General features: G+C 40.2%; 1 protein-coding gene across 4 annotated transcripts in view; it reads left to right on the forward strand.

Annotated features, from left to right (window-relative positions):
• APP (amyloid beta precursor protein) overlaps positions 1–26,669 on the forward strand; it is a 225,120-nt gene that overhangs the window by 167,602 nt on the left and 30,849 nt on the right. For all 4 annotated transcript variants that reach the window (XM_075101477.1, XM_075101486.1, XM_075101493.1 and 1 more), the window contains 2 exons: positions 6,003–6,131; positions 8,200–8,299. In XM_075101477.1, coding sequence (XP_074957578.1) covers positions 6,003–6,131; positions 8,200–8,299 — 229 coding nt within the window. The remainder of the gene's footprint in view (positions 1–6,002; positions 6,132–8,199; positions 8,300–26,669) is intronic.

Consider the following 26,669-nt stretch of genomic DNA (forward strand, 5'->3'; position numbering starts at 1 on the left):
AAGTGAGCATATAATGATTAAAATCAGTTTAAAATGCTTCTTTTCTAATTTGGTACTACTTTACTGAAATGTAAATTATTGCCAGACAGAGCAGGATTGTTAGGATCAACCCTAGCATGTACCTTAATCCATTTGAATTATTTTATTGCCATGTTTTTTTTTCCTGTTGCCCTCAGAATTTGCTCTGGTACCTTTTGTCTGTGGGAGCAGTGTCTGTTCATACAGAGAACACAGTGCGGGCTGAAACTAGTCGAGTTTCACTATTTGGATGTGGAAGAGGGATCTGCAGAGGGGCCCTTACTCAGTGCCTCTGCATTCAGGAAGCTTGAAGCCTTTCCTGAGTCCAACGAGGCTGCTGTGGAAATATGCAGTTGGAGGCAGGCCAAAGCGTCACTGCTGATCTGGTGATAAAAATCCTCCTGTGCAGTGGGAAAGAGCAGTCCAGCTCTCGTACTCCACCCTTCAGCTCCGCTCCACTAAACCCATAAACTTACAGCTGTGGAATTTCTCGCGTACACTTAATTTGGTAGGATTTTGTGCAAAGGGTGGCATAGACTTCGAGAAATGTGGTCACCTAACTCCACTTTCCAGCAGCTTCTGAGGCTTTCATGTGAATAAAACCAGACTGTCTTGTTTTTCCCCCAGTCTGTGGGCTTGAGCATATGGTGTAGTCATACACCTGGGCTTGCCGGTAGGGTTTTATACAAGACAACTAAAGACAGAATACGCAATTCCAGATGGGTATTAAGTTCTGAGAACCATGGCAGGTTCGTTATATCTAAAATGCAAAGTTTTAAAAGAGTGAGCAGAAACAAAATTTGTCTTAGTTTGTCAAAGTTGAGTAAGTTCAAATCCTGAAAGTAAATAATGAGATTGAATCAAATACAGTTTTCATTTTATTCTGCCCTGGGAAAAGTCCTTAAGGAGGTCAGGCAAAGGGAAGCTTTGAGTACCATTATAACCATGTATTTGTGATGTGTGGGGTAACATGTTTTGTTATAAACTAGCAGAAGTTATGAGAAGGCATCTTTAACTCCACAGGAAAGGTAGCTGGATGGGGGTTTGGTTGTGTTTCACTCATGAGTGAAAAGTCTTGCATCCATCCTAGCGAGCCTTTCTTGAATGTTCCTAAAATGAACTGTTGTGCCTGTGTCAAACATGACCCACAAGTTAATAAAATAGCAGGTAAAATATATACCTGATATGGTGTACAAGGTATTCCTAATAAGTGAATAAGAAGAAGCAATTTTTGCACATTTCAAGAGCAGTAGTCAGAAAGGGCTGGTGATTGATTTTTCTCTAAAGGCAAGATTAAATAGCACAATACAGCATTGTGAAACTTTCTGCTCTGATTTAGAAAGAATTTTGATCAAAATGACAAGCCAGCCCAGGATTTCCCATGGAAGTTCCATGGCACCGAGGCAGGAAGTTGTATTTTAAACACACAGAAGTGCTTTAATATGATTTTTGTGTTATTTCTCTGTAGTAAGTAAGTATTTTGGATTTCCATGGGGAGAGTGTAAGTTACATTTGTAGCAATCCAAACTACATTTGATATTTCCATTTTCCAATGAAATCGCACTGTTTTATCTCTCTCCCTTAAAATCTGAAATAGTAGACTAGGATCATGGGAGAGGCATCTGCATACATATGTAGTCATATTTGTATTTATGTGTATGTATTTCATTTAATAGAAACATTTACTAGATCTCATATATGTTTCCTTTATGGGAGTGACCTTATCTTGATGCTGATGCCACCTGAAATAAAGGCACTGGATTACAGAGTCAGTGGAGCCATCAGCAGTTTCTACTTCATTTGAGCCTGTGTCTTGTACAGTTGGAAACCTGTTAACCACGAAGTTAAGTTTTAAAACCAGGGCATTGCAGTGCAGGTCCTTAACTCTGCCCTGGTGCATATTTATATTCACAGAAAGAACTCTTCCAAATAAGAGAGTAGGCATATTCCCTACAGTTTGGATGGAAAGCCTAGATAGTCTACATAGACCACGTACGTAGTTTGTGAATCTGTCTACTCTGTACCAATTGAATACATGCGAGTCCCAACATGCTCACAAAAACTATATATGAAATAATACTTTGACAACATTCTCCAGCATTAATAGGATTTTAAACTAATAACTAAAATACCCACAGACATGAATACATCTGTTGGCCTGTCACAATATTTTGTGAAAGGGCTACGACTGATCGGTGCTCAGTTCTACATAAAAAGTAGGTGTTTGAATCTGCTGGAAAGGGGGAGCTTCGGAATGACTTTCATGGGAGCAAACAGCATGACAGAGCGCACTTGAAATAGTCAAAAGCAGCGTGTAACAGCAGCATTCATACTGCTTCACCCGGCATTGCCTGCCGTGCACCTCGTTTGATGCATTCTTTTTTTTCTGCATCTGCCTAAATAGTGAGTGTGTGCCACGAGACTGAGGACTCGTGAAATAATACACATTCTGAATTTGGTGCTGGATCCTGATGCTTAGGAAGTTACTGGCCATTCTTGTCACTGGATATACGACAGTCACCAGCAGCGTCGACCAGGGTGACTAAAAACATAGGATGACGTGTTAGGAGTCACTTTCATCCTGGTCACTTTCAGAGGAAGGCTGAAAAAAACAGCCAACAAAACAAGTACAGACAACTGAAAATAGTGGAATTAGTTCATGAGGCTTAGGTAGCCCCTGGTGGCTGATAGAAGTTAGTTATTCTGTGAGACGTTTTTTAGCAGATGACTACAGATGTGAATACATTGAGCTTTCCTTAGCAAAACATGCAGCAGAATTTCAAGTGCTAAATCCAGAATTTTTAAATGAAGTTTGGTGGTTGGTACATTATTTATGAAGAGCGAGAGGTGCCGGGCTGGTCCTGGCATGTGTCAGCCGTTTGTTCTCCTGCCATAGACAGTGTCAGAGCTCAGGCCTCAGAAACTTAATTTAGCTGATAACAGCACCACTTTCATTTATCATTTAATCTGAAGGTTCATGCCTACGGTTGAAGTAATAGATGGCTGTGGATATAATAGCTTCAGAGACAGGGTCTGACTGCATCTCCCCAGCCTGTGGAGCCTTCCCTCACCTCTGTGCTTGACTGTTCATTGTGGCCCCTCCGCCCTACCGTCACAGGAGTTCATGTCACTGCTTGATGTACTAGATTTGGGGGCGAATGCTGCTGAAAGTATCTCTGCAAGAAGTGCTTGTGTGGGTGGAATTTTCAAGCAGAACCATTTCACTCCATAATGGCATTTAAAGAAAAATGTGTGTAATATACTACGGAGGTGGGACTTGGGGTGAGAGGTACTTTTGCTAATATGGAAATTTGTTAAAACTGTGCAAGCAGTAGGTCTACAGTTCTGGGCATTGAGGAGAAAATGATCAATTAATTTTTTACTTTCAAAGTTACATTCACGTGTAAAACTTGGTCCTCATTTATGGTAACTGCTACACTCAGGTATGCAAAGTCCAGGGGAGAGCTGCCCATTGCCCACCACCAGCTCTGGCAGTTCTAAGCCTTCAGCCATGGCCCTGAAGCTGTGAGGCAGTAGCATCGCAAAGTTGTTGGGAAGGTTGGAGGTCTGACCTGATCCAGTGCTACTGGGGCTTTGGGCAGTTATGTCTACCTACATACAATGCTTTTCTAGTGGGTTTTTTTGCTTGAGAAAAAGCAAAGTCGCTGCCCCTGTAAGGAAACATCTTAAATTTAATATTCTTTCTGCATGTCCTATACTTGAGTTATGGTTTTCTGCTGCCATCACAGGAAGATTTCTTGGCAGACATGCAAGAGGTATGTGTATCCATTTCTCCTTTACAGTGAAAAGTTAGGGGCATTTTGCAATGCTATAAAAGGTACTAAAGTTGGTCCGGTTTACCTAAGTGACTACTACCTGTTAGATGGGTTCTTTCAGGATTGTTATCCTATTAAACAAATCTGCTTGCAACTCTTACTGGAAAAGTGTCATTGGCATATTGCAGTGAATACAAACATACTGAGGGAATACAAAAAGTAGATCCTTCTGGTGTTAGACATGACAATTAAATTAGGATAACTCTTGAAGAAATAGAAATTAATCCTTTTCTCTGCAATGTGCCCAGACCTGCTACCTTGATGTGTCTTGGGGGCAAGGAAAGCTGAAGTGTCAGGAAAGGTAACAATGCTTTCTGTCTTCAAAATTTTCTTGTTAAGCTTTCTGGTCTTCTAGCCTTTGTTCCTACAAAGGTTTACAGCTGGCATTTCAGTTTGTTTTGCCATTACTATAATGTTGTGAGGATTACTTACTTTCCAACATTTGTCCGCGGTTGCTTGCAACTTGATCCCAGGGTGCTTGGCTTTTGGGACTTGGGGTTATTTTCCTCGTGAATGAATTTTCAGTCATGGAGCCACTACATTTAATCCTTTGGCAGGGAGTGGCTTCACATCTCTCTATTTCTATCCAACAAATCTTCTTCAAATAACCTTTGTTTTACTGTCTAAGGACATTTTTTAATCTGTTGCTTCTCTTAAGCTGAAGAGATTGTTAAATCTTTGAGCTCTGTAGCTTAGTATTCATCTTTTGTGTAAATGTTGAATTAGTTCAGGCTCTATATTTGTCTGTGAATCTAAGTCTTCGTAAAGCTTCAACTTCGCCCACGGTTCTTCCTGCTTCGGAAAGCTGTGCATGGAGCCTCTGAGCTTATTTTGTCACTTCCCCACCCTCTTCCCGGTATCTCTGCCAGTGCCCAGACGAGCTGTTCACGACTTCTGCTCATTCTTTAATCGACTGCACACTAAGGTCACCTTTCCCTTTCTTCTTGCCTGCCTCAGCTTCATGCTTTTCACTGCTTGGCAGCTTCAGATAGGGTGCACAAGCGCAACAGCACAAGCAGAGTTGGGAAGGGGGGTGGATTTTCAGAATCCATCATAAACACTGAATTAAAAATTAATGTCTTAGCTGAATGCTAGAGAACACTTCCCTGTTTTGGCACTGTATTGTTGTACAGAGTAGGAAAGTACATAAAAATATGCATTTCTTAGTCTTCACTGTTCTACCAATCAGTCTGTGTATATTTTCGTGTCCCCTTCAGCTACAGACCTTTCCTTTGTTCGTATTCAGTTATATGCCTTAAGGTGTATATTTAATAGTTTTTACTAATTTAAATCACCTGCAATACATGCATAGGCTAAGATTTTTACAAAATCTGGCACCCAGGCTGAGTGCCTTCAGAAGAAGCAAGTAGGTCGCCCTTTTTTTAAGTTTTGCAGTCAAGTCTGATAATTACTACTTGGCTTAGATAGAGTACTGCTTTCACGTAGTCATCTGTGCAGCTGTTGAGCAGGTTACCTTCTGATTTGAATCTGAACGTGTGCATTCAGTTTACTGTTGGTAAAACTTCCCAGTTGTAATCAATTTTGTTGCAAAAGTTTAACTGTAGTTGACAGATGTTGATACTGGTTGAGTATTGAGTGTAGTAGAGCGTATATGGGGAATCTTTGAAATGCTTCCAATGGAGTCCAGGTTTCAGGGGATCTTCTGGGTGGGATTTATCTGGTGGTGGTAAAGGTTGCAAAACCGGGAGCTTGGATCATGGGGGCTTCCTGAGTTAGGGGAGAGATAAAATAGAGTCTGATGGAGAGAATGGAAGCAAAGCCCAAAAGAAATTGATGTAGGGTGTCCATTAACTAGCATGTTAAGGTGACACTTGCTGTCTTGTTGGGGCAACAGTATAGCAGTTAGACAAGGAAATGCAATAGCCAAACTTTCTGTTATGGTCAGAGATGAAATACAAATGCCCTCCCTGGGAACCATATATAGTACCTACAACTACTATTCAACGGTGCATCTTGCCAAATGGGTTGAGTGAGTGGATGTTCCTTATAGTATTCAGGCCTGCCTTCAGAAGGTAGCTACAGGCACTGGCTTTTGGTTTGGGATATGTCCCCAGTGAAAGGAACAAAAACATGTATTGTCCTAAACTAAACTGATTTCCCCCCCCCCCCCTTATTTCTTCCCTGTAGCCTCGTCACGTATTCAACATGCTGAAGAAGTACGTGCGTGCTGAGCAGAAGGACAGGCAACATACTCTCAAACACTTTGAACATGTCCGCATGGTAGACCCAAAGAAAGCTGCCCAGATCAGATCTCAGGTAAATTCCACTGAGGGTTAATGAGGTCGTGTTTGTTCATAACCATTGTGAAGTTTCTGTCAACCTATTTTTAAAAAAAAATACTTGACCCCTTTCTATGGACAGCTTTACATGCAATAAGAACTAATCTGCTTTCCAGCAGAAGATTAAGACAAAGTTATTGCTTTGTAGATAGGAGTAGAGTGGGTATAATTTGTCTTCTGAGAAGAACTGAAAAGCAGGTTTTCTGTCTGTCCAGTCAGTGAGTCAGTTATGGGCATTTCCCGAGCAGCCCTCCAGAGCATTAATGCCCAGAGCCTTTATTAGTGCTTTGGTAAATGCCACCTGTGGGAAATCGTCACTAACGGATTTAGCAACCACACATGATTATGCTTCCCTCAGCTGAAGTGGCAGAACCAGAAGTGGTGTAGCCATCTGACCACAACCAACCTTCCTATAGTCATTGCAGAGGTGCGTGTAGTGTCTATAAATGCCATTACTACTGCGCACTGGAGTTTAACATGTTCTTTTAAAATAGGCGCTGTACTTCATGGCATTTTAACTGCTGAATGTTACTGCAGTCCTCAACATTTATGTTTTGGATCAGCTTATATGTTGCCTTGGTAAATCATGGAGGGTGAGAAAGCAAAAAAAAAAAAAAAAAAGGTTAAGATGTAGTGGCTTTCAAAACAGCAATTAAAATTGTAGGCACAATGAACAAGCTGTAAAAGAAGTGTGGTGTAATGAGCAGAATCAGCTGCTGTTCCTTCTGCAGGATGCAATGGGAAATGCTGTTCCAGCCACAGTTTTTGAACTGACTGTCATCTCTAAAAGCTAAATCAAAACAATATACCTCCCTGAATGACACAGTTGGCATATTAGACTTCTCAAACATCTATTCCAGCTAGACTTGTGCATTGAGGTCATGCTGCCTTGAAATGCACGCTTCTAACAGTCTTCTGCGGTGACAGTTGTCTTTGCCTTGTATTAAACATTAAAACATGTCCTCTTGCATCTAACATGAGTTTTAGTTCCTAAAACACTGGATTATTCAATAGCAAAAAAGAGTGAAATTTTGCAGACTACACATTGTGTGGCAGCACAGGTGAAGAAACTGACATTTAGATAGAAGAAGTGTAGTGTATTGCTCAGTATCATCATAGGAAACAGTGTTTCTACAGTATCTTTGCTTCTTGAATGGATCAGAAGGTTGCGGGAATGTAGGCTGGAGGATCCAGCCTACTGAAATTGTTTTCAGTGGAAAATGGAAAACAATATTTTCTTCAAAAGTATAAATGCTACATTTCAGTTTGAAGAAAATGTAATGTTTTTTTCATCGAAATTGCTCTCTGCGAGCCATTTTCCTCTAGGTCTAATTGCCCTGTCAGTCTTCTAAGATGCACCTCAATTTCCCTCTCTACTTAAGAGGGGTGAATACTTGTGGAGAGGACCCTGAGGGAGCATATATCATGTGATGTCGTGACTCAACCTGTAGTAGTGGGCAGAAACCTGAGGCAACAGAGTTGGAGTCACATGAGGCAATGCAGTAATGCTTCTGGGTGGACATATTTATGTTTTCAGCTGAAAATGTTTGCAAATGTTTACCAAGAAAACTGGATTTTTTTTCAGAGAGCTGTTTCTTTTTGCAATATTAGGATAAAGAAGAAAAAAACAGCTGAAACATTTTGATGCAGCAATCATTGTGCCTCACTTAGTTTGTGTGTTATGTGGAAACTTACATGTATGGGCAAATGTAAATGTCGTTGAAGGGTAAATGAGGCTCTGGCTTTCTGCCACAATAGCTGCTTGCTTTGTCCCACAGCAACTGTAAACCCCTACCTTGATTGCTGCATTCCCATGGGATTTCAGGTAGTTGCTATGGAAGAGCGCCTAGAACAATATTTTTGTAGTAGCTGTAGGAGAGAGGTGAATTTTGCAACGGATTTGACAGTTTCAGTACATAAAGCATACTGAATTCTTATCCCTAGCACGAGTGAAAACTGTCTTGCTGTCTATAACCTATAAAATTTGTCATAATGTCAAATTACCACTACTAGTCCCCTCCTTAAAATACTCTTTTTTTCCATAGGTTATGACACATCTACGTGTGATATATGAACGCATGAACCAGTCTCTCTCCTTCCTCTACAATGTGCCTGCTGTGGCAGAGGAGATCCAGGATGAAGTTGGTATGCAAACTAGAAAACGGGAAATATTTCTGTGATGAGAAACTACCAGCAAAAGCGAAAATACAGGATCTTACTTCTCCTATAGTTACACTGTCCCAGCTGAAAAATAGGAGAGTAAACTTGCCAATGTTCTTAAATCATAAATTATAATGAATACTTGGAAGACAAATTGTATATAACGCATGCAATGGCATCATCCTATTGTTGTGTTTTCCCTGAAATAGGTTCATTTACATTTAGAGCCTCCATGCTATATGGAAGCAGCTATTGGCCATGAGATTTAGCAAATCCTTCCTGGGTTTGGATATTTAATTTATGTGGTAAGTATTTATATTATCTGATGCAGGCCTTTTGGGATTCCCCCAGCTAAAAAATTAGTTGCAGGCTCAAGCATCTGAGAACAGTGTAAGTATCAAATGGAAGCTGCTACGTGCAGCTTGGCAGTATCTTACTGGTCATGCTTGTTTAAACATCTCTTGTTTAGTTGGTCAAATGGGTGTCTCCTCTCCTCCCATTTTTTCCAGCGCACAGGCTGGGCTGTGGACCAGTCAGGAAGTAACAGTCTCATGTTTGACTCTTCCTTGAATGCTTTATAGCAGACAGCTGTGAGGGAGAATGGTATTGCCTCCCGTTCAGTTCCTGCTCTTGGCGGTGGCATCACTGCAACAGAGGTATCTCCATCACAGCACTTGGACTCTGCTGTGTGCTGCTCTTGCAGCAAGGCATCTTTACTTAGCATATATTATTTTCAGACGTAGCCACAGCTCTGGACATCATGTTGCTAATGTGCTTCTTTAAGAAAAATAATACATGGAGGAACGCAAAGGCTGGAGATGGGATGGATGTTGTCTTTGGAACAGCTTTTTTCACAAGATGCAATGCTCTGCCAAATGGCAGTTAATGGATTAGTTTCACAAATAACCAGCTTCAGCTGACTGAAAAAAATTATTGATTTCTTTAGAACACAAGGGAGAGAGGTGTGCCATTGTAGTAAGGATTAGGATGCATTTAGGACATAGGAAGGGGGATGGACAGGGAGAAGTGGTGGATTCATTTGCCCAAAGCACAGGTTAGGAAGGAGATGTGCTTCTACTTGTGAGGTGGCTTGAGAGGGCTGAGGATGAGATCAGGAAGTTGGGGAAGAGGTTGGGAGGAAACAAAGAGGAAGCTGAACTAGTAAGTGTCCTTCACCGTGTGTTTCTATGCTCCATGATTATAAGGCACAATCAACAGTCTCAGTCTGTAGTTGCAGAGAGTTGTTCGGGCGGGGGGGGTGAACACAACTTATTGATCACTTGAAAGCATATCATTTCTGTAGCAAAGGAGATGCCGATACTGTTAGGTCTTTGAGATGCTCATTTTGTTTTCTTTCTGCACCACTATCGTTCCCTTGGGTTTTTTGCTTGAAGCTTCGTTTTCTTCTATTATTGGTAATGTTAATGCTTGTTGGTGAGCACATTCTTCTAAATTTTCTTCTCCCTGCTAAATACCAAAATGGAATGGGAATTTCAGAGGCTTTGAGGTGACATGGGAGCACACGTGTATTAATTGCTAAGTGGTTTACAAAAACCTGACTCCTAATCTCAAATGTAATACTTATTTTTAGGCGAAAAAAGAGCCTAAAATTAGTAGGATATTATTTCCTAATAAGATAAGAGAAGCTAAGATATCTCAAAGAGCAGGCCTATCACAGTCTTGAGTGCTTTTCCCCTACCTCGATCTTTCTTTTTGTGGGTTTGGATATACTAAAAATTCTTCAAAGCATTGGAAAGTTCAAAGCAATGAAAAGTAAGTTTTCATACTGGGAGTTACCAGGCAGCAAATATTACACAAAGCACTATCAGATCTGGGCTGTACTAGATAAAAGTTTTCAGTACTGAGAAGAAAGCCTGTTCTCTTTCAGTATCAGCATTCTCCTTGTTGGTAACTTTGGCTGTATTCTTGGTTTTACATATTAGTTTTAATGAAAGTTTGTTGAGGTCCTTCCCATCTGTTAAAGGAAACAGCATTCTTCTAGCTTTGAGCACTGATCCGTCTGTTTCAAATTCTGTTCTGAAATTACTGAATTTCTTAGTCTCTGTACTCTTCCTTAACCCATGGAAGAGGAAATATATTACAGCTGCAGAATGTGTGGAGAAGTAAAACACTAATAAAATTGTACTTTGTAACATTCTCAAGAAATATTACAACTCTCATTAAAAAGACAAATGTTTCATTAAATACCTTTTGTTAGAACCATTGACCTAGAAAGTCTGAATCAGTGGAAAAGTTGAAAAATAACCTAGGTAAGAACATCTCACACACACAGGGTGTCTGAATACTAAATTACGTGTAAGGAAGCATAGTTGAAAATAGTTCTTCTAGGCTGGGATGCAAGTTAAATGGCTAATGTTTTAGTTCAGGTTTTTTTGTTCATTATACTTACAGTTTGTAGTTCCACGCTTTCCTGCAGAACTCTTCATGAACAGTTTTCACCTTGAGGAATAAATAATCTTTGCTTTAGAAGAGACAGCTCTGACAACGGTAGTTTTTCGCTAAATTGCACAGGTAGTTCTGTGAGCAGTAAAATAAATGAGATCTAGTTTCCTGTGAATTTGTACCATGGGTTTAATTCCTCTAATATAGCATGCTGGTTTTTACTAGATTTTCTCATTGCTAGAAATATTATGCTCTATTTTGCAGTTTCTCCGTTATTAGCTGTTGACAAATTTGAATCTCAGGTCTTGGCATTTAATTATTTTTTTAGAAAGTAAATGCAAATACATTAAAATTTCCCTTATGTCTTCCTGACAGTCTGCTACCAAAGATTCATCCATGAGAAATAGGTGGTGTTCTGTCATTGGAAAATATATTTGCCTGAAGATAAGGTGCACACTTGTAATTTCTGTCTGTTATTTTTGAAGTTTTTATGCTGAGCAGTGAACTTGAATTATATGAAACAGAATCTAGAGCTATTCCTGGGGCATAGCAGCTGCATAGAGAATATTTTCTTCAACAATCTGAAGATTTTTTAATTAATGCTTGGTGATCAGATGAATTACAATCCAGCAGTTGGACATTTGAAGTTCCTTTAAAACACAGGATATGTTTGAAGTTCCTACCTCAAAAGGCAGGCTTACAGCCGCCGTTTTAAGGTGCAGAATCCAAAATACAAAATCCAGCTTCTATGCTAAAAGCAGCCGTTTAAAACATCTGGTTATTTTCAGAACTCCAGCAGAGATGATGGGAGGAATTCAGGGTAAAATTTGAAAGAGTTGTAGTCCTTACCTACAGGTGTTCATGACCAGTTGATGCCTGTTGGCTTAAACAGAAGATGCCTTGGTTTGAGTCTATAGATACACAGGAAGACAAGCAGCACTCTGAAGGGTAGAAAGCAGCACTTACATGAAGTGAGGATTTTTTTGCTAAGCATTTGACCAACACGTAATGTGCAAATGCCCCATTAGGGTGACAGGCACATATTATAGCAGCAAATTTCAGATGTGTAAGGAAGAGTGCTGCTGGCTGTCTTTCATTCCTGTTGGGGCAGGGGAAGAAGCGTAAGAGTCGCAGAAAGAGGTCTGTCTGACCATGGCTGTTATGACAAAGCTTGGAAAGCATAAGCAGGTCATGTGTGTAGGAGACCGTTTGGCATTCTGGCTGCAAATGATTTCTCAAGAGGCAGCGATGCAAATGTGCTACAAACCAGGTTACTCTTGGTGGCTGATGTAGTTCTTGGTGTTAAGTGGTGTTGCTCACAGGCAGGAGTATGCCCCATAACAGGAATGTGCCACAAAAAAATCTGAGAAGAGGTATTTGTTTGCACACTAGGTGAGCAGATTATTTTGCTACCTTGGTATTTGTACTCACCTTTTACCTCTGATAAATCTCATATATTATTTAATATGTACTGAAGCTCAGAAAGAGCAATGGCAGGCTTTAAGAGAAATCAGCAGTTCCTTTAAGCACATCCTGCTTTAAATCCTTATTTGATTAGACTGCTTATCCATGTATGTAAAAGGCAATTTATTGCTGGGAGTGGTACAGCAGGCACAGCTTCTGAATCAGAAGCTACGTCAGAGCTATGTGCATTAGTCCAATGGGAAGGCGGTGAGCTGAATTTTTAATTCTGTCTTTGCTGCTCTGTTTCCAAACTGATGTCCTCAGCTCCATGTTTTCTAGCCCACCACTGATGAAATATTCAGCACCACCTACCACAGCAGTATCGTAACTAAGCTCTGAAACATTTGGTTATAGCAATAAGTAAGAGAATATGATTTCATCTGTCCCTTGACAAATAAAATCAAGCTATTGTTATTGTATTATTCTGTTCCACTGTGCCTATCCCATTCTTCTGCAGCATGTTCTGGATGCCACACTCACATTCTGTAGCTGGGAGAGAGGACAAGCACAAACAGACCCCAGATCACTGCTTCTGTTTAAATGCATAGTGTCCTCTGAGTCGTGTGCTATTTCAAGTATTTGTGTGCTCCAGCTTAGCATGACAAAATTTGAGCAAGAGAGTTTTGCCTCACAGCTTCCTGTGAAGACTTCTAAAGTATTTTTAGAGAAAGCTTGACAGCTGTAAATATAGGACAAGCTACAGACTAAAGATGTCTGAAGGCTTGCTTTCTTTTAACCCTTTCTCTTTAACCATTAGGTCCCTATACCTGTCAGGCTGAATCAGTGCATGTTGTCTGGACTACTTGTGGAGGGCAAAGTTACTGCTGCCTCAGCTGGTTCTGGTCTTTCAGCATTTATACAACTAATTGTTGATTTCGTGTTTCTAGCTGCTGATTTTGACCTGTAGTCAATCCGCAGCCTTGCTGCATTTCTTTCGCTGAGTAGGATTAGGATGCTTTTCTCCATTCATTCTCTACCTTCTTAAGAAGTTTTGAGGGCATTTGCTGCTTGCTGCTGGCTGACAATACCGTACAACAATTGTTGTGGTTTGGGAATTGATATTGCAAAACCAAAACACACCCTTGGGGGCTTTGCAAAGGCAAATGCTGTGTCTGTCCTGTTTGGTGCCATTTCTTTTGTGATTGTTTTCTACATCCTCTCCATTAAAATGTTATTTTTTGAGTATGTAATCAATAATGTCTTTCAGACTGCAGTGGGACTTCGCAGTGTCTTGTTTTTCTGTAACTCTTCCTTATACTTTCTGTCTTAAGATTTAGCTGAAGAGAACAACACTACTTTCAAAACGTATTTAAAATCATGAAGTGATGCTTAGGATTTCTGCACCTTTATTTGAAGTTGGGTTGCCATATTGAGGTAACAATAATAAAGGGAAGTTGATATACATTAAATGTGTCATTAGCTTGTTAAAAGGATGTTGTAAGATTATCAAGGGTATTGGAATGGGATCGTGCAGAACCATATAATTCATATCGGGAAAGAACAGTAATTGCTCTATGACTCAATTTCAGTACGTTACACTAGAAAATTCTTGAAATCGCTTGTTGGTCATGGAGGTGGCAGTTCTAGTCTACTGCATGGGAAGCAGTTCTAGTCGGCCTCTTAGACTAGAGGCGAAAGCACTGGTAGCAGCTGCTTGATGCAATTGATGTCATGTATCAGAGTGGTTATAATGCCTTTTTTTTTCTTCTGGCAAAGAAAAACAGGGCTGTTGAAGCATGGGTAAATGAATAAGCACACTGGGACAGACCAAGTTCAATCAACTGGTATAGAGAAAGATGAGGAATTGTCATTCATGGTGCTCATCCTCTGGCCAGTTGAGTTTTGCACAGGTTGACAAACCTGCTTAATCCAGTCAATGTAAATCCTCCTGGGTCTACCTACAGTAGCATTTTAGCTCACATAGGAGTACATTTTGGTAACAAATGTCTCAGTTGTCCCTATTTATTGTGTTGTTCCGCTTCACGACTTTCTAGTGTAAGCATGGGCTCTGACTACTTTTGGGAACAGGCGCTTTCTAGCAGTAGATGGAGTTGCAGAGGAGTATGATGATGACTGGGAAGCTAGAGATGTTCTTTCTGAAGAAAAGCAGTTCCTCTTTGGTTTTGGTTATCCATACTTTCCTTTCCTCTTTATAAAGGTGTCAAATGGAGTTGAACTTTTTACCCAGGATAAAATAAACAGCCACAGATCCAATGTGCAGCTGCAGTAGTTATAAAAATCTGTAGCTGAGGAAGGTTGGACAATTCCTGCTAAGTTTTATACTTTCTGCCATTCTAGAAGTCAGTGGAATTGTCCTTTCTGAATTGCCCCAGGCACTTACTTGGCTGGTACTTGAGAGGGAGCGTCTTCAATTTTGGACACAAGGGAATGTCATCTTTGCCAATCCTTAAGTGTTGAATTGCCTGATGAGCAATTAAGAACTCTTCCACCCAAGTGTATATACATGAAGTGTGTGTGTATATATATACACATACAAACACACTTCAGCTTTTTTTTTCCAGGTGGTTTTTTTTTAATCATCACAAGCTTATGGTCTTTACTAAGCTACCAGTTTTGCCATTTTGTTACTTCTATAAAATATTTTTATAATGACGTAAATGCCATAAATAGTTCAATAAATACCATCAAGGTGCTTATTGGAACAAGGTGATGTATTCTGTTTATGTGGGGAATCAACCAATGCCAGAGAATCACAGAATGGCTGAGGTTGGAAGGGACCTCTGGAGGTCATGTGGTCAAGCCCCCTGCCCAAGCAGGGCCACCTAGAGCCAGTTGCCCAGGCCAATGTCCAGACAGCTTTTGAACATCTCTAAGGACGGAGTCTCCACAACCTCTCTGGGCAACCTGTGCCAGTGCTTGGTCACCCTCACAGTAAAAGAGCGTTTCCTGATGTTCAGAGGGAACCTCCTGTGTTTCACTTTGTGCTCATTGCCTCTGCTCCTGTCACGGGACACCACTGAAAAGAACATGGCTCGATCCTCTTTGCAGCCTCCATTTAGGTATTTATACACATTGATGAGATACCCCGTCAAGCCTTCTCTTCTCCAGGCTGAACAGTCCCAGCTTTCTTAGCCTTTCCTCATAGGAGAGACGCTCCAGTCCCTTCATCATCTTTGTGGCCCTTTGTTGGACTCTGTCCAGTAAGTCAATGTCTCTCTTGTACTGGGGAGCCCAGAACTGGACACAGCACTCTGGGTGCAGCCTCACCAGTGATGAGTAGAGGGGAAGGATCACATCCCTCAACTTGCTGGCAATGCTTTGTCTAACGAAGCCCAGGATACCATTTGCCTTCTTTGCAACAAGGGCACATTTATGGCTCATGTTGAACTTGGCGTCCACCAGGACTCCCAGGTTCTTTTCTGCCAAGCTGCTTTCCAGCTGGTCAGTCCCCAGCACATAGTGATGCATGGGATTGTTATTCTCCAGGAGCAGGACTTCACACTTCTTGTTGAACTAACTATAACTAACTGACCTCCCTTAGTGTGTTATATGTTAATAGGCCAAGGTAGTTGCCAGCCGGAATGACAGTCCCATGTTGCTAAGGCTTTGTAAATTCTGCATGCCATTCAGAAGCTTGGAAGAGCTGAAGAACTTTGGTTACTTCTCCAGATTGGAGACTCTCTGTCTGCTAGTAAAATATGTCCTTTGCTGCAGCTTAGAAGAGAAGGAAAAAAAATCCTGGAAACAGATCTGACATTTTCCTCTTCTAAGCATCTCTTATTTTCTGTCCAGATTATTTAACTGTCATAGAAAATTAGGCAGAGAATAGTAGATGATTAAAATAGATATAAATGCACTTCACTGACGTTGATGTTCTCAAAGGCTTTCATTAGTAGCATACTATATCCTCCCCATCTTTTGTAGCTAAATGGTCTATTGTGTCTTGTCATGGGCACTAATATTCTTCAGAAAGGATATGAATCCCGATTTTTGTGCGCACAAGCCCTCTTTTAATCTCATAAATATTGTGAACATGACTCAGTATAAGAGCCAGTTTCCTCCAGGTTTTATAGATATTGTGAAAAGGATAAATGACTTCACATGACTTTGGATCAAGGTGGCTTTTTCATTAGGGAAAAATATGGGGCATCTGTTTTCCATGTACTTTTCAGAAATTTGATCAGAATGAAAGGACTTACGAAGTTTCTTAAGAGAATATTTTTCCTCTGGTTTGAAAAGCACTGTTCTGTTTCACTTACACCTTTAAGGAAATCTGGTCTCATTGTCTAAATGTTAGAACTAAAAACCAGGAACTTTTGATAATAATTATGGGCTCATAGATTGTAAACAAAGTATTTTTAAAATTTTCTGGGCATCAGCTATTTAAGCCTTTCATTCTAATTAATTGATCCTTTAGTGGGATGTTTAAAGGTGTTGCTTTGATGTTCTTCAGGAGCTGATGGCTAGAGTACTCTGTCCTGCATTGGTAGATCCTTCTTGAAATATCTATTCTGTATCCTTCCTGTTACTCTAGCCTCAAGTATTTTTTCATAGACACTTCTTTTTAAATAGCAAGTTATCATCCCCCACCGCAGGTTCCACAGGAGGTTTATGACCAAGAGACCACTCTGGGTTCACAGTGGCAGCAGGTGGAGGCTGGTACCGTGTCCATTTCACAGCTTTCTTTAAAGATCCCTCTGGAGAAGTCTACAGGTGACCTTGTGCGCAATGCATTTTTATGCTAGAATTAAGGAAAAAATGCACTTAACTTTGAATAACTGTCCAATGGTTGGTTGTATTCTCTTCTGTTTTTTCTTGTTTGATTGGATACATGGAAACGTGTGGATTTGATGAGGATTTTCGTCTAACCCTCCAGTCATTTCACACGTCATTTTCTGGTGTCATGGAGACAGCAGACCGAGAAATTCTGTGTCGGAGGGCATTGTTTCTTCTGGTAGAGGGGGTACAGTTGTGTGAAAACATTGAATGTATAGGAGTGTGTATATTATTTAAAATAAGTATACTGGATACGTTTGATTTTAAAAAGCATCATAGGTCAGGATTACCTCATAGTTACAGATTTGTTGATAAACATCTATTTGAGTTGATTTCCTGCTCTACTGTGTCTTCAGTGTAAGTGAAAAGAAAAGCTGGATCACTCATATTTGAGACAAGACAGATAAAGCATGTGGTGGTACTAAAATTTTAAAAAAGTCTGATTTTACTGTCTTATGAAGAAGGATGGCTTCTCTCCGCCTTTCCCTTTTGTATTGCCTGGTAGTTGCTTTTGCCATTATACTTTAAGGAATTAATACATTAGCTCATGTGCCAAATTTAAGATGTCATTCTTTTATTGGATGGATAACAGAAGTCTGAAAAAATCTTGCAGTTGTTCACCTTGCAAATGTGATCTGAGAGCAGGTTAGCTCAGAAGAGCCTGACTTTCTGAATGCATAGTTTCCATTCAGATGGGGAGGCACTGGCTTAGTGAAACATTGCCCACTTACAGAAATGTCATTGTGCTTTAGTATTGAAAATTTTCTTGATGCAGTAAATATACGTGTAATTTAATTCATAAAAATGTTATCTTCCCGTCATCTTAAATCAGGTTAATGAAGTCAGTGTCCATGAGTGCTGAAGCAGCCCAAAATCATGGGAGCACAGGCACCCCAACAACAGCTCCCACTTCATGCTTGCTGTTGAATGATTGATTTTATTTTCCTAGTTTCTTGGTTTGGAAACACAGTTGTGTCATTCTGTCTAACTAACTCTAAGATCAGATTCCTAATAGGAAGTGTTAGATTGTGAAAGAAGCAAATTAATCATCTTAATTCTTATGTGCCAGCAAATTGCAAGTGCCCAGTGAGAACCAGTTACAGACCATCTGCACAAGCTATATATTTTAGCATTATTATATATTACAGAGTTAGCACGTCAGTCGTCATTCCCAGAGCAGTCTCTGGGATTGTTTTCCAGGGGAATGCAAACACTGAAGCCTGAAATGCATCACTGTGGGCAGGTATCCTGAGGGGGAGGGCTAAATATGTCTGTAATGCAACGATGTGCTAAGTTTTGCTTTACTCAAGCATAACTTCCTCTTCAGATGTGCAGAGTGAAAATTCATGGGTGCTTATTATGGCCAAGAGTATCTGACCAATTCCTGCTAGGCAAGCTCTTACTAGTGGGATAAAAAGGGAGGGGAATTACTGAGGATGTTTGGTTTTGCAGAACAGCAGGATTGATGGAAATGTTTCAGTTATCTCCTAATGGTTCCCATGCATGTGGGATTACAAATGAAGCAATCTTTCATCAGCGCAGCTTTCTCCCGCTGTGTGGTTTTCATATGCCCAATTTAATCGAAAAATGCATTTTCCTGAATAGTGCTACCTAGGCGGAGTTCCAGTCCTTTCACTGTTCTGCTTCCTGCTATTAGGTTGTGCATATGAAAAAAATGGCGTAAAAGCCATCAGAATAGGTCATTTCCCACTTAATGGATACATTTGTTAAATTTAACAAATGCATCTCTTTAGAATACTGGGACAACTCAGGATACATTTGGCCTATCACGTGCTAAAACTGCAGTTAATAAATAGGCAGAATATATTTTATCTGGAGCAGGTGCTGCACAGTTCAGTTTTCGTGAGTTCTGATTTAAACTGTTACAAGTGAGTCAAAATGAAAATACTCTCTTTGACCAAGGGAATCAGGTGCAACAAATAAATGTTCAGATTTCAATATTTTTATGGATTATTTAGTGATTCCCAAGCTGCCTCTGAGTTCAGTACACATCAAAAATTGTTGTGGAATTCATACTCTTCAGAAGTGTTTATAGAAAATGATGGGTAACTGACTTTTTTCAGGTGTTAGAAACTAGTAGAGTTTCAGGTTCTACTGCAGTTCTGAGTTTTACTGTGTATTATAAGTGTGGCAAATAATTCTGATCATTTTTATCAGTAAATAAGACCGATAAATAATTTATAAATAAATAAAGTAAATAATTATTTTCAGAAAATAAGACAATAAAATTCCAGAGCCATTTCTCATATAAATGCTTTTTTGCAGGACAGTTTCACTTATAAGCCTTACAGCCTACTTATTTAGGTTGGAAATGTACTTGCCTTTTTCTCCTTCACACAAGACTAAGGGGGAATAATGAATGTTGATTCATCTGGCAGAAATGTCAGGGATGATTGTGGGGGGCTGTTTATTTGTTACAATTTAGACTCTTCAGCCTATTTTGAAGCACTTAATGATATGTTAATTTGGAATTAAATGTGGAGTTAAATTTAAACCTGGGGAATTTGTCACAGTGCCTTATGTGGATGAGGATGATGACATACAATGTCTGTTCTGATTGCAGTATAGAGTTTCAATTCAATTTTTTCCCCAAGATTTTTTAATATTTCCTTGTCTACCTTAATGTCAGGTTGCCGTCATCTTACCTGGAGAGGAACTTTCCACATGCTAGTACAAAAAACTATGTTTCATTTCAAGTTTTTACCTAAAAGAGAGCCACAACGTGGAAATAGGATTTTTCTGCATTTTAATCCAGAGCTTCTGAGGCTATGAATGGTGAATCATTTTTCTGAGACAATATTATTAATTTAACTAAATTGAATGCGGAGGGGATGAGAGGAAGGGAAGGAGACAGAAATGGGCAAAAAGGCTTGAAGCTGTGAAAGGGAAGAGCAGGGTCTTTAATTTCTATTTAATAACTTTTTTGGAGATCACACAAGCTTCTGGTTTTGGACTGACTTTATCTCATAAACTTCCTTTAATACTTTCGGCTTTGAACTGAAGGGGAAATGCAGTCATTAATCAGATGACTTGCTGATAAATATTTAAAAAAATGATAAATGTGCACACATCTATAGCCATATATTGATACTTAATTTTAGCTAATAACTAATTCATGTAGCTGTCAGGTAGCTAAGGGTCTGTAGTAATTACAATATTCTTTCATTGAAGGTAAAGAGTGTCATAGCAGCCTTCTTACAAAATCAGACAAAATTTCAAGACCTTGAGCTCCAGAGCAGGCTGTAAAAATGGGAGAGGATGATTCTGGTTCTTCCTCGATGAAGTGATGTGGAAATTCTCATGAACCTTTGCTCAAAGGTCTCTGCAATTGCATAGCCATGTACAAAACTTGGATTTGTGCTGAAGTCCATCCCTAATGAACAAGTCACCTAGGTCATATTGAAATTAATCACTACATGGTAATAAATGTTTTCCTCAATTGGATCTTCCAAGCTTGCTTGTGCTTTGAACACTGTTCACTACCAGAAAACTTGTTATAACGGGATCTACCTGCAAAAGGACAATTGCTCTATATCTAAGTTAAACATCCTTGGGTTTATTTTTAATTTAAGTTAAATAGTCTGCAAGGCAAATGTAACTGAAACATTATTACATGTACTTGCTTAGAGGAGGAGACTCACTTGTGTTGTTTTTATGATGGGATTTGGGAAACATTGAAATTCACATATGCTGAAAGAGCAGAAGCAGCAAGAAATGGGAAAGAAATGAAAGTGATAAAGTTGTGATTTTTTTAAAAATGTGTTAGAAACATGTTCTTTTTAGTATGTTCTAAATATTGCAGCTATTCTTAAGTTCAGAGGTGTATTTCTTCTGAAGTTTGGTTCTTAGGGAACAGGGTATTGTCTAAGGCTATGGGGTGGTTATTCTTCTACTAACTTCTAGGAAAAACTTCTTCAGTCAGCTGTTTTATAATACCTTAAATGTTCGTTTTCTGAGAACTTGAAAAAGGAAAAGTTGTTTCACCTTATTGAACAAGATTTTCATACACATAAGAAATTTCTGAAATCTGAAAAACTACTGCTGCTACTTATTCTTGTCCTAGTGGTGATGTCTCTGAAGGACAGGAAGTAAGAACTATGAAATACTAATTTCCATGGTTCTTGCTCTTTCAGTCTCAGTTTAACCCTGAGAGAGAGACATACTGCACTGTAAAAGCTTCCAGATAAGGCCACCTGTGGTGTAATTTCACAGGCTAACCAGGAGAAGAGAAGCAGCTTAAATCTGATGGGGTGGTCACATTTCTCTGTCAATAGGGGTCTGAGCATTATAGGTTGGGCTCATTTCCAGTATTTCACAGATCTAGCAGATCACTCTCTTATCATCATCTTCAAAGCATGCAGGCAAGAAAGCCACTCACACATTCCAGTAGGCAGGTCACTTCCGATAAAGTTCTCATCAGAGTTGTTCTCTAAATTATACTTGACTTGTACTCTACAAATTAGTTCAACGCTGAATACCACGTAATTGTGTTTTGCAGCTTGATAATGTTATAATTATGACACCTAGTAGTATGTAGCATTATAATCTTATATTTGATTCAGCAAAACACCTTAGAATAACAATATGCTTGAAATTCAGTGGAGCTTAACTCCTTGTGGTTAGGCACAGACTACAGTGTGATTAAATTTAAGCACATGCTTGAAATTTCCTCTGACTTGGGCAGAGGCTGGAGGAAATACCCATGGTATTTTCTGGTATATTCTCTCCTTTCGCCTCAGAGGAGGGACTCCTACTTGATGCAATAAATTAAATATATGAAATCCACAGGATATACAAGTGACTGAACTACCTTTCTGACTCCATTAGAATTTGCATTCATCACAGGTGCAGAAAGCCCTTTGGACCTTCCTAAAACACTTGTGCTACTAATACTTTGTATTTTTGAGTTCCCTATATAAACGCTTATTTACTACATGTCTCAGTAGAAATGACTTGTGGGGAAATATATGTGCTTCCTGAATGTGAAATATGTCTGTTCATTTGCATCAAGTTTGTGCTGCTAGCATAACTGGGTTACAAGCGTGCTGTCAGTTTTTGTAAGCACTAATATAAATGCAGATATTCAGGTAAATAATGTTTTGGGTTTGTTTTGTTTCAAAGTATTCACCAAGGCAAAGCCTTTGAGGAGGTCTTGTTTTCATATTTACCAGTTTGGGGAGTTTTGATTCATACAGCTGACAAGATACAGACATTCAAATTTAGTTAAAACCTGACTGCATTACATCAGTGCAACTCCTTTGGGCACATGCTTGTGTTGAAGATTATGAACTATGGCATATATAATTAGCCCCTAAAGTAGGGCAAACAGACAACTGCATCTAAACCCGTTACCTCTTATCACATGCACTGTTATAAATGATTGTGTAAATGTTCTTAGTGAACCCTAATAGTGACATGCAGCATTTGCATGATTTAAACTGTATTCAAATTGGTATAATATGTGTGCACGTGCAAATGAAACAATTGCTGTGACTCAAGCACTCTAATTTCTGCCATTAAGAAGAATAAGGAGGTTGCTGACACTTCTTAATTTTGTCATTTTGAAAGCACATGTTTAAAAGCAACTGTAACCTTGGGAAGAACATATGTTCAGTTCAGACTGAATGATGACTGGTAAGATGATGAATATGAGGCAGTAGGACTCTGCATTTGTATCAATTTATTTGAGCTGGTTCCCAAACCTGTATTTGTTGACTTAATATATATTATCTCATGTCAATGTTGTTCTACAAAGAAAGTTTGGTGTTGGGTCAAAACTGGCAGGTAACTTGATGGTGTCTTTAATTAGTATTTAGAAGAGGTTTTTTCAGTGCACTTTGTTTCTCATCTGGTTCAAGACGTTAAATTGCTTTATAGAACTTTCAAAATTACAATTGTCAATTTTAAAGCTGCTTTTCAAGTAAACTCAGAAGTCTTGCACATGATAGTCATAGCAGAGCTTTTCATCTGGCAGATAGGCTCCTTGAAGAGAAAACACAACAAACAAATATTATGATTACTTTTGGAAATTTTAAATCATGAACTATGAACTAAATAAAAATGATGGTTTGAAAGATAACTATTGGATTGCTGGCATTTTGGGGCAGCAAGTGGAGCTGTTCCACATGAGATTTCTGTTATTATAGCTATGCCAGGTGGGGACTGGGGTGTGTATGCCCCAGAGTAACACTGGAAACAAATACTGTATGCCAATAAAACCTAGATAAAGTCACAAAATAGCATGGTTTTTGCCACTGCAAGACTCCATCACCTCTGTCGGGATTTGTCATGGTATCTTCGCTGGTACAGTGCTTTTTGCAAAGCCTTGTAAGAAGTGTGGTCTAGGGGCATTGTGGACAAATAGCTTCTAACAATCCGGTGTCCACCAGCAGATTTTGTGATAAGTTTTATTTCTTTTCCTCTGCTGCTTCTTCGCTTTTGGCTCTATATGTGTCCCTGCAGGATAAGAGAATGGATTTGAAAGGAGGTTGTAGTGGTACTACCCTTCTATTTTATCTAATTCCCCAAACATATTTCACTTCAGTTTTTCTAGATGCTGTTGTTGAGTAGTACGTACTACTACTACTGCTACTCAACAACAACATCTAGGTTGATAGACTACTGCTACTACCCAGTACCCATGGGGAAATGCCTGCAGCGAGTCCAAGAATGAGTAAAACTTCCTTAGACCTGATGATAATTCCCAGAAGTGTTTTATTGAAGTACCAGAAGTGAGCCTGGGTCTCATCCTGATAAAGACAGGGTTTGGGTGCCTGAAGGAGAAGCAGTAATTGTGCGTCCCTACACTACATCCAGAGCTGCTGGGAGGATTGAGATCCCAGGTGACTGTGGGTTTTTCCCAAGGTCATGGTCGCTTTTGAGCACATGTTCTCAGAACGACAAAAAGTTTCAACATCCTCCTCGATGGAGGGACTTAGCAGAACGCTACAAGGAGATAATGAGCCAAGCAACAACAGCAACAAAAAGTCTTATTATAGGAAGATTGTCATGGGGTTTTTGTCCTGTTGGTTTGACAGGAGATGAAATTTTGAAGAGCAGCCTAGAATCTCTATTTTCAGCACCTAATAATGAAGATATTCACCACACAAAGAAAACCCCTGAAACAGTCTTGAATGCACATCCTAGCCTCCAGCTGTGTCTGTACTCCCTGCTTATTTAGGGGAATTGTCTTCTGCAGGGTGGGGGAATTGAGCTGGCAGTTGTGATAAAGGGAGGGAATACTCTGGATGGGTAACAACGAGGCTATATGGCTTTCTATTAGCGTAACTGATGATTCAACTAGCCATCAATACTCTGAACAAAATCAGCACTGAAAAATTGATCTTGGACTTGGCCAGCCAGTCTTGATAACTGGAAATCCTAGGGCAAACTTTTTTAGCAGTTCAGAGATTGAAACAATTGTTTGCAAATAATTTAGTCAATGCAGACACAGCTGCCTCAGTCTGATGGACTCCAGCACAGTTTCTAAGCCAGGAACTTCCAATTTCTCATTGTCGTTCAGTGTCTGATTCATCATGTCAGATGGGCTTGATTCATTTTGGCCATTGTTTCCTTGCTTGTGAAATGGATGCGATCATAATCTGTTGGTTGTAGTATCTGTCCGCCTCACTTGAGCTATTGTGCAGGTCAGTTAATGTCCGTGCTGTGTGCCGCAGCTGAATGGGAAACAATGGAGCCTGCAAGCGCCAGCGATGACGTGCTCCCAGTTGGGTAGTGTAGAGAGAGAGAAACTTTGTGTATGCATCCCTGCCAGCCTCTAGGGATTTGGAGTATCGTGATGGGAGTCAGGTGCCCCTCGCTGTCAGCCTGGTGGGCCCAGCCATGCCTGCACCGTGGCCTCCCCCCAGGCCCAGTCCCAGCCCTGGTGCCCTTCCTTCGCTGCTGGAGGCCAGGTCCTTTTCCCTCTGCTCCTTATTCTCGTGAACCATTTGTCCTTCTCCAAGGGCAGGAGCTGTCTGCAGAAAACAGAGTGCATCAGCAGTGGGGAAGGCATAGGAGTTGTGGAAGATCAGCACCACCCAGAGAAAAGGGGCAACTGGGGCACAGCTCCTGGCCGCCACTGCCTGGGCTACAGCTCTCTGCAGCTGCCCCACACGATCCCCTGGGGATGGGGGGGACAATGAGAACATGGGGAGCTGCACCCCAAAACAGCAATCCTTCTCATTCCTGCGTCCAAAAGGCTTGCAGGCACTAGGATGCTCAGCAGCACTGTAATACTCACTTCCCTGTGGTTCATGATGACTTGGTAAATAACATGCACGGCTGGTATCACCCGTGGCTCCCTGCAGGGCACTTGAACGCCAGGCTTCTCTCTCAGGCCGCTAATATCCAGGTCCTTTTCTGTGAAGCCTCTTCATCCCTAGCTAATGAAAATTAGTATCTGTCATGTGATACGGTGTCTGCTCAGAGTATTGAGGTGCTTCATCTGCGTCTCCTCTGATACAAGGAGACGCTTTAATTTGATAAAGGGTTAGTCTAAGTGCAGTGGGGAGACAAAAATTGGACTTGCCTTCCATGCTGAAGATTTATTAGGTATCTTATAAAATAATACTGTTTTCAGTAGCATGACCGCAAAGGGAGAAACAGTTCAGTGTTATGTAGGCTTTCTATACTGTCCTAGTAAGTCCTCCTAATGAACAAATTAAATCACTGAATTAAATTTTGTATACGCATTAGGCTTACTGTCTACTAAAGCAATTGCTGTTTAAACAGGAAAATTTGCTTTAAAACATCATTTTACAAGATTCAAGACCCATATTTGCCCCAGGGCCAGGGTTACAATTTTTTGTTTTAGTTTTGATGTTCTGAATTTGGTGCGTAATGGGGTGGCAGAGGGTTGCATCAACTGTCTCACTAAGAGGGAGTCTTTATTACAGAGACATATTACAGAGCAGAGTCCTACTACATCATTGTTTATAAAGGCAGCTGATGAAGCAGTGCCAGCTCTAATGCTTCTGACTTGCTGGGGATACTTACTGAGGGCTGCTGCATGGGTACAGTGTACTTCTGTGGTGGTACAGCACAATATAAGGTTGGGAGGCAAATAACATTCAAAAGATTTTACTGAGGGCTATAAAGCTCTGCTGTGTGTAGAAATGTAGATGCACTTTCTCACTGATTATATAGGAAAATAAGTGAGCCCCTACAGAGTGACATAAAGGGTCTGTCAAATAGAATGGGGATTCCTGTCCCTGAATCGCTACAGGTTGCAGATGTGGGCGTGAAGCAGTGACAGTCAGGGGGTCCTTAATGAAGTGAAAAGAGAAGCCAGTCTTAATAAAAGCTTTTGTATCATCAGCTCATATGTGTGCCCTCATGTGTGCAAGCACTTGAGTAACCTTTACAGTCTTTGATTCTGAACTGTAATGGTGCGTACCAATTACATTGATGCATTATTAGCGGTTAGTTATTTTCTTCATTCAAATTGCGTGCTTACTTGAATGTGCTCTTCTCCACCAAGTTCTCTCAAAGTACCTGCAAGTAGTGTGTTGCTCCTACAAACAAAATAGCAGTGAAGGGGAAGATCAAGTGTGGGTGAACATCAGTGGGAGAAGGGAGTTGGAATAAAGAAGCGCACACAACCTCTAAGCTTACTTTTAACACTGAGTTGGACAGTCTGTCCTATATACCTGATGGAGCTGAAAAGTGCTTCGGTTGTTCTCACTTTGCTTAACTCCAGAAAAACCCAGCCTAGCAGTATTGCACAGCT

This window comes from Phalacrocorax aristotelis, chromosome 1 (assembly GCF_949628215.1).
Source record: "Phalacrocorax aristotelis chromosome 1, bGulAri2.1, whole genome shotgun sequence".
Lineage (NCBI taxonomy): Eukaryota > Metazoa > Chordata > Aves > Suliformes > Phalacrocoracidae > Phalacrocorax > Phalacrocorax aristotelis.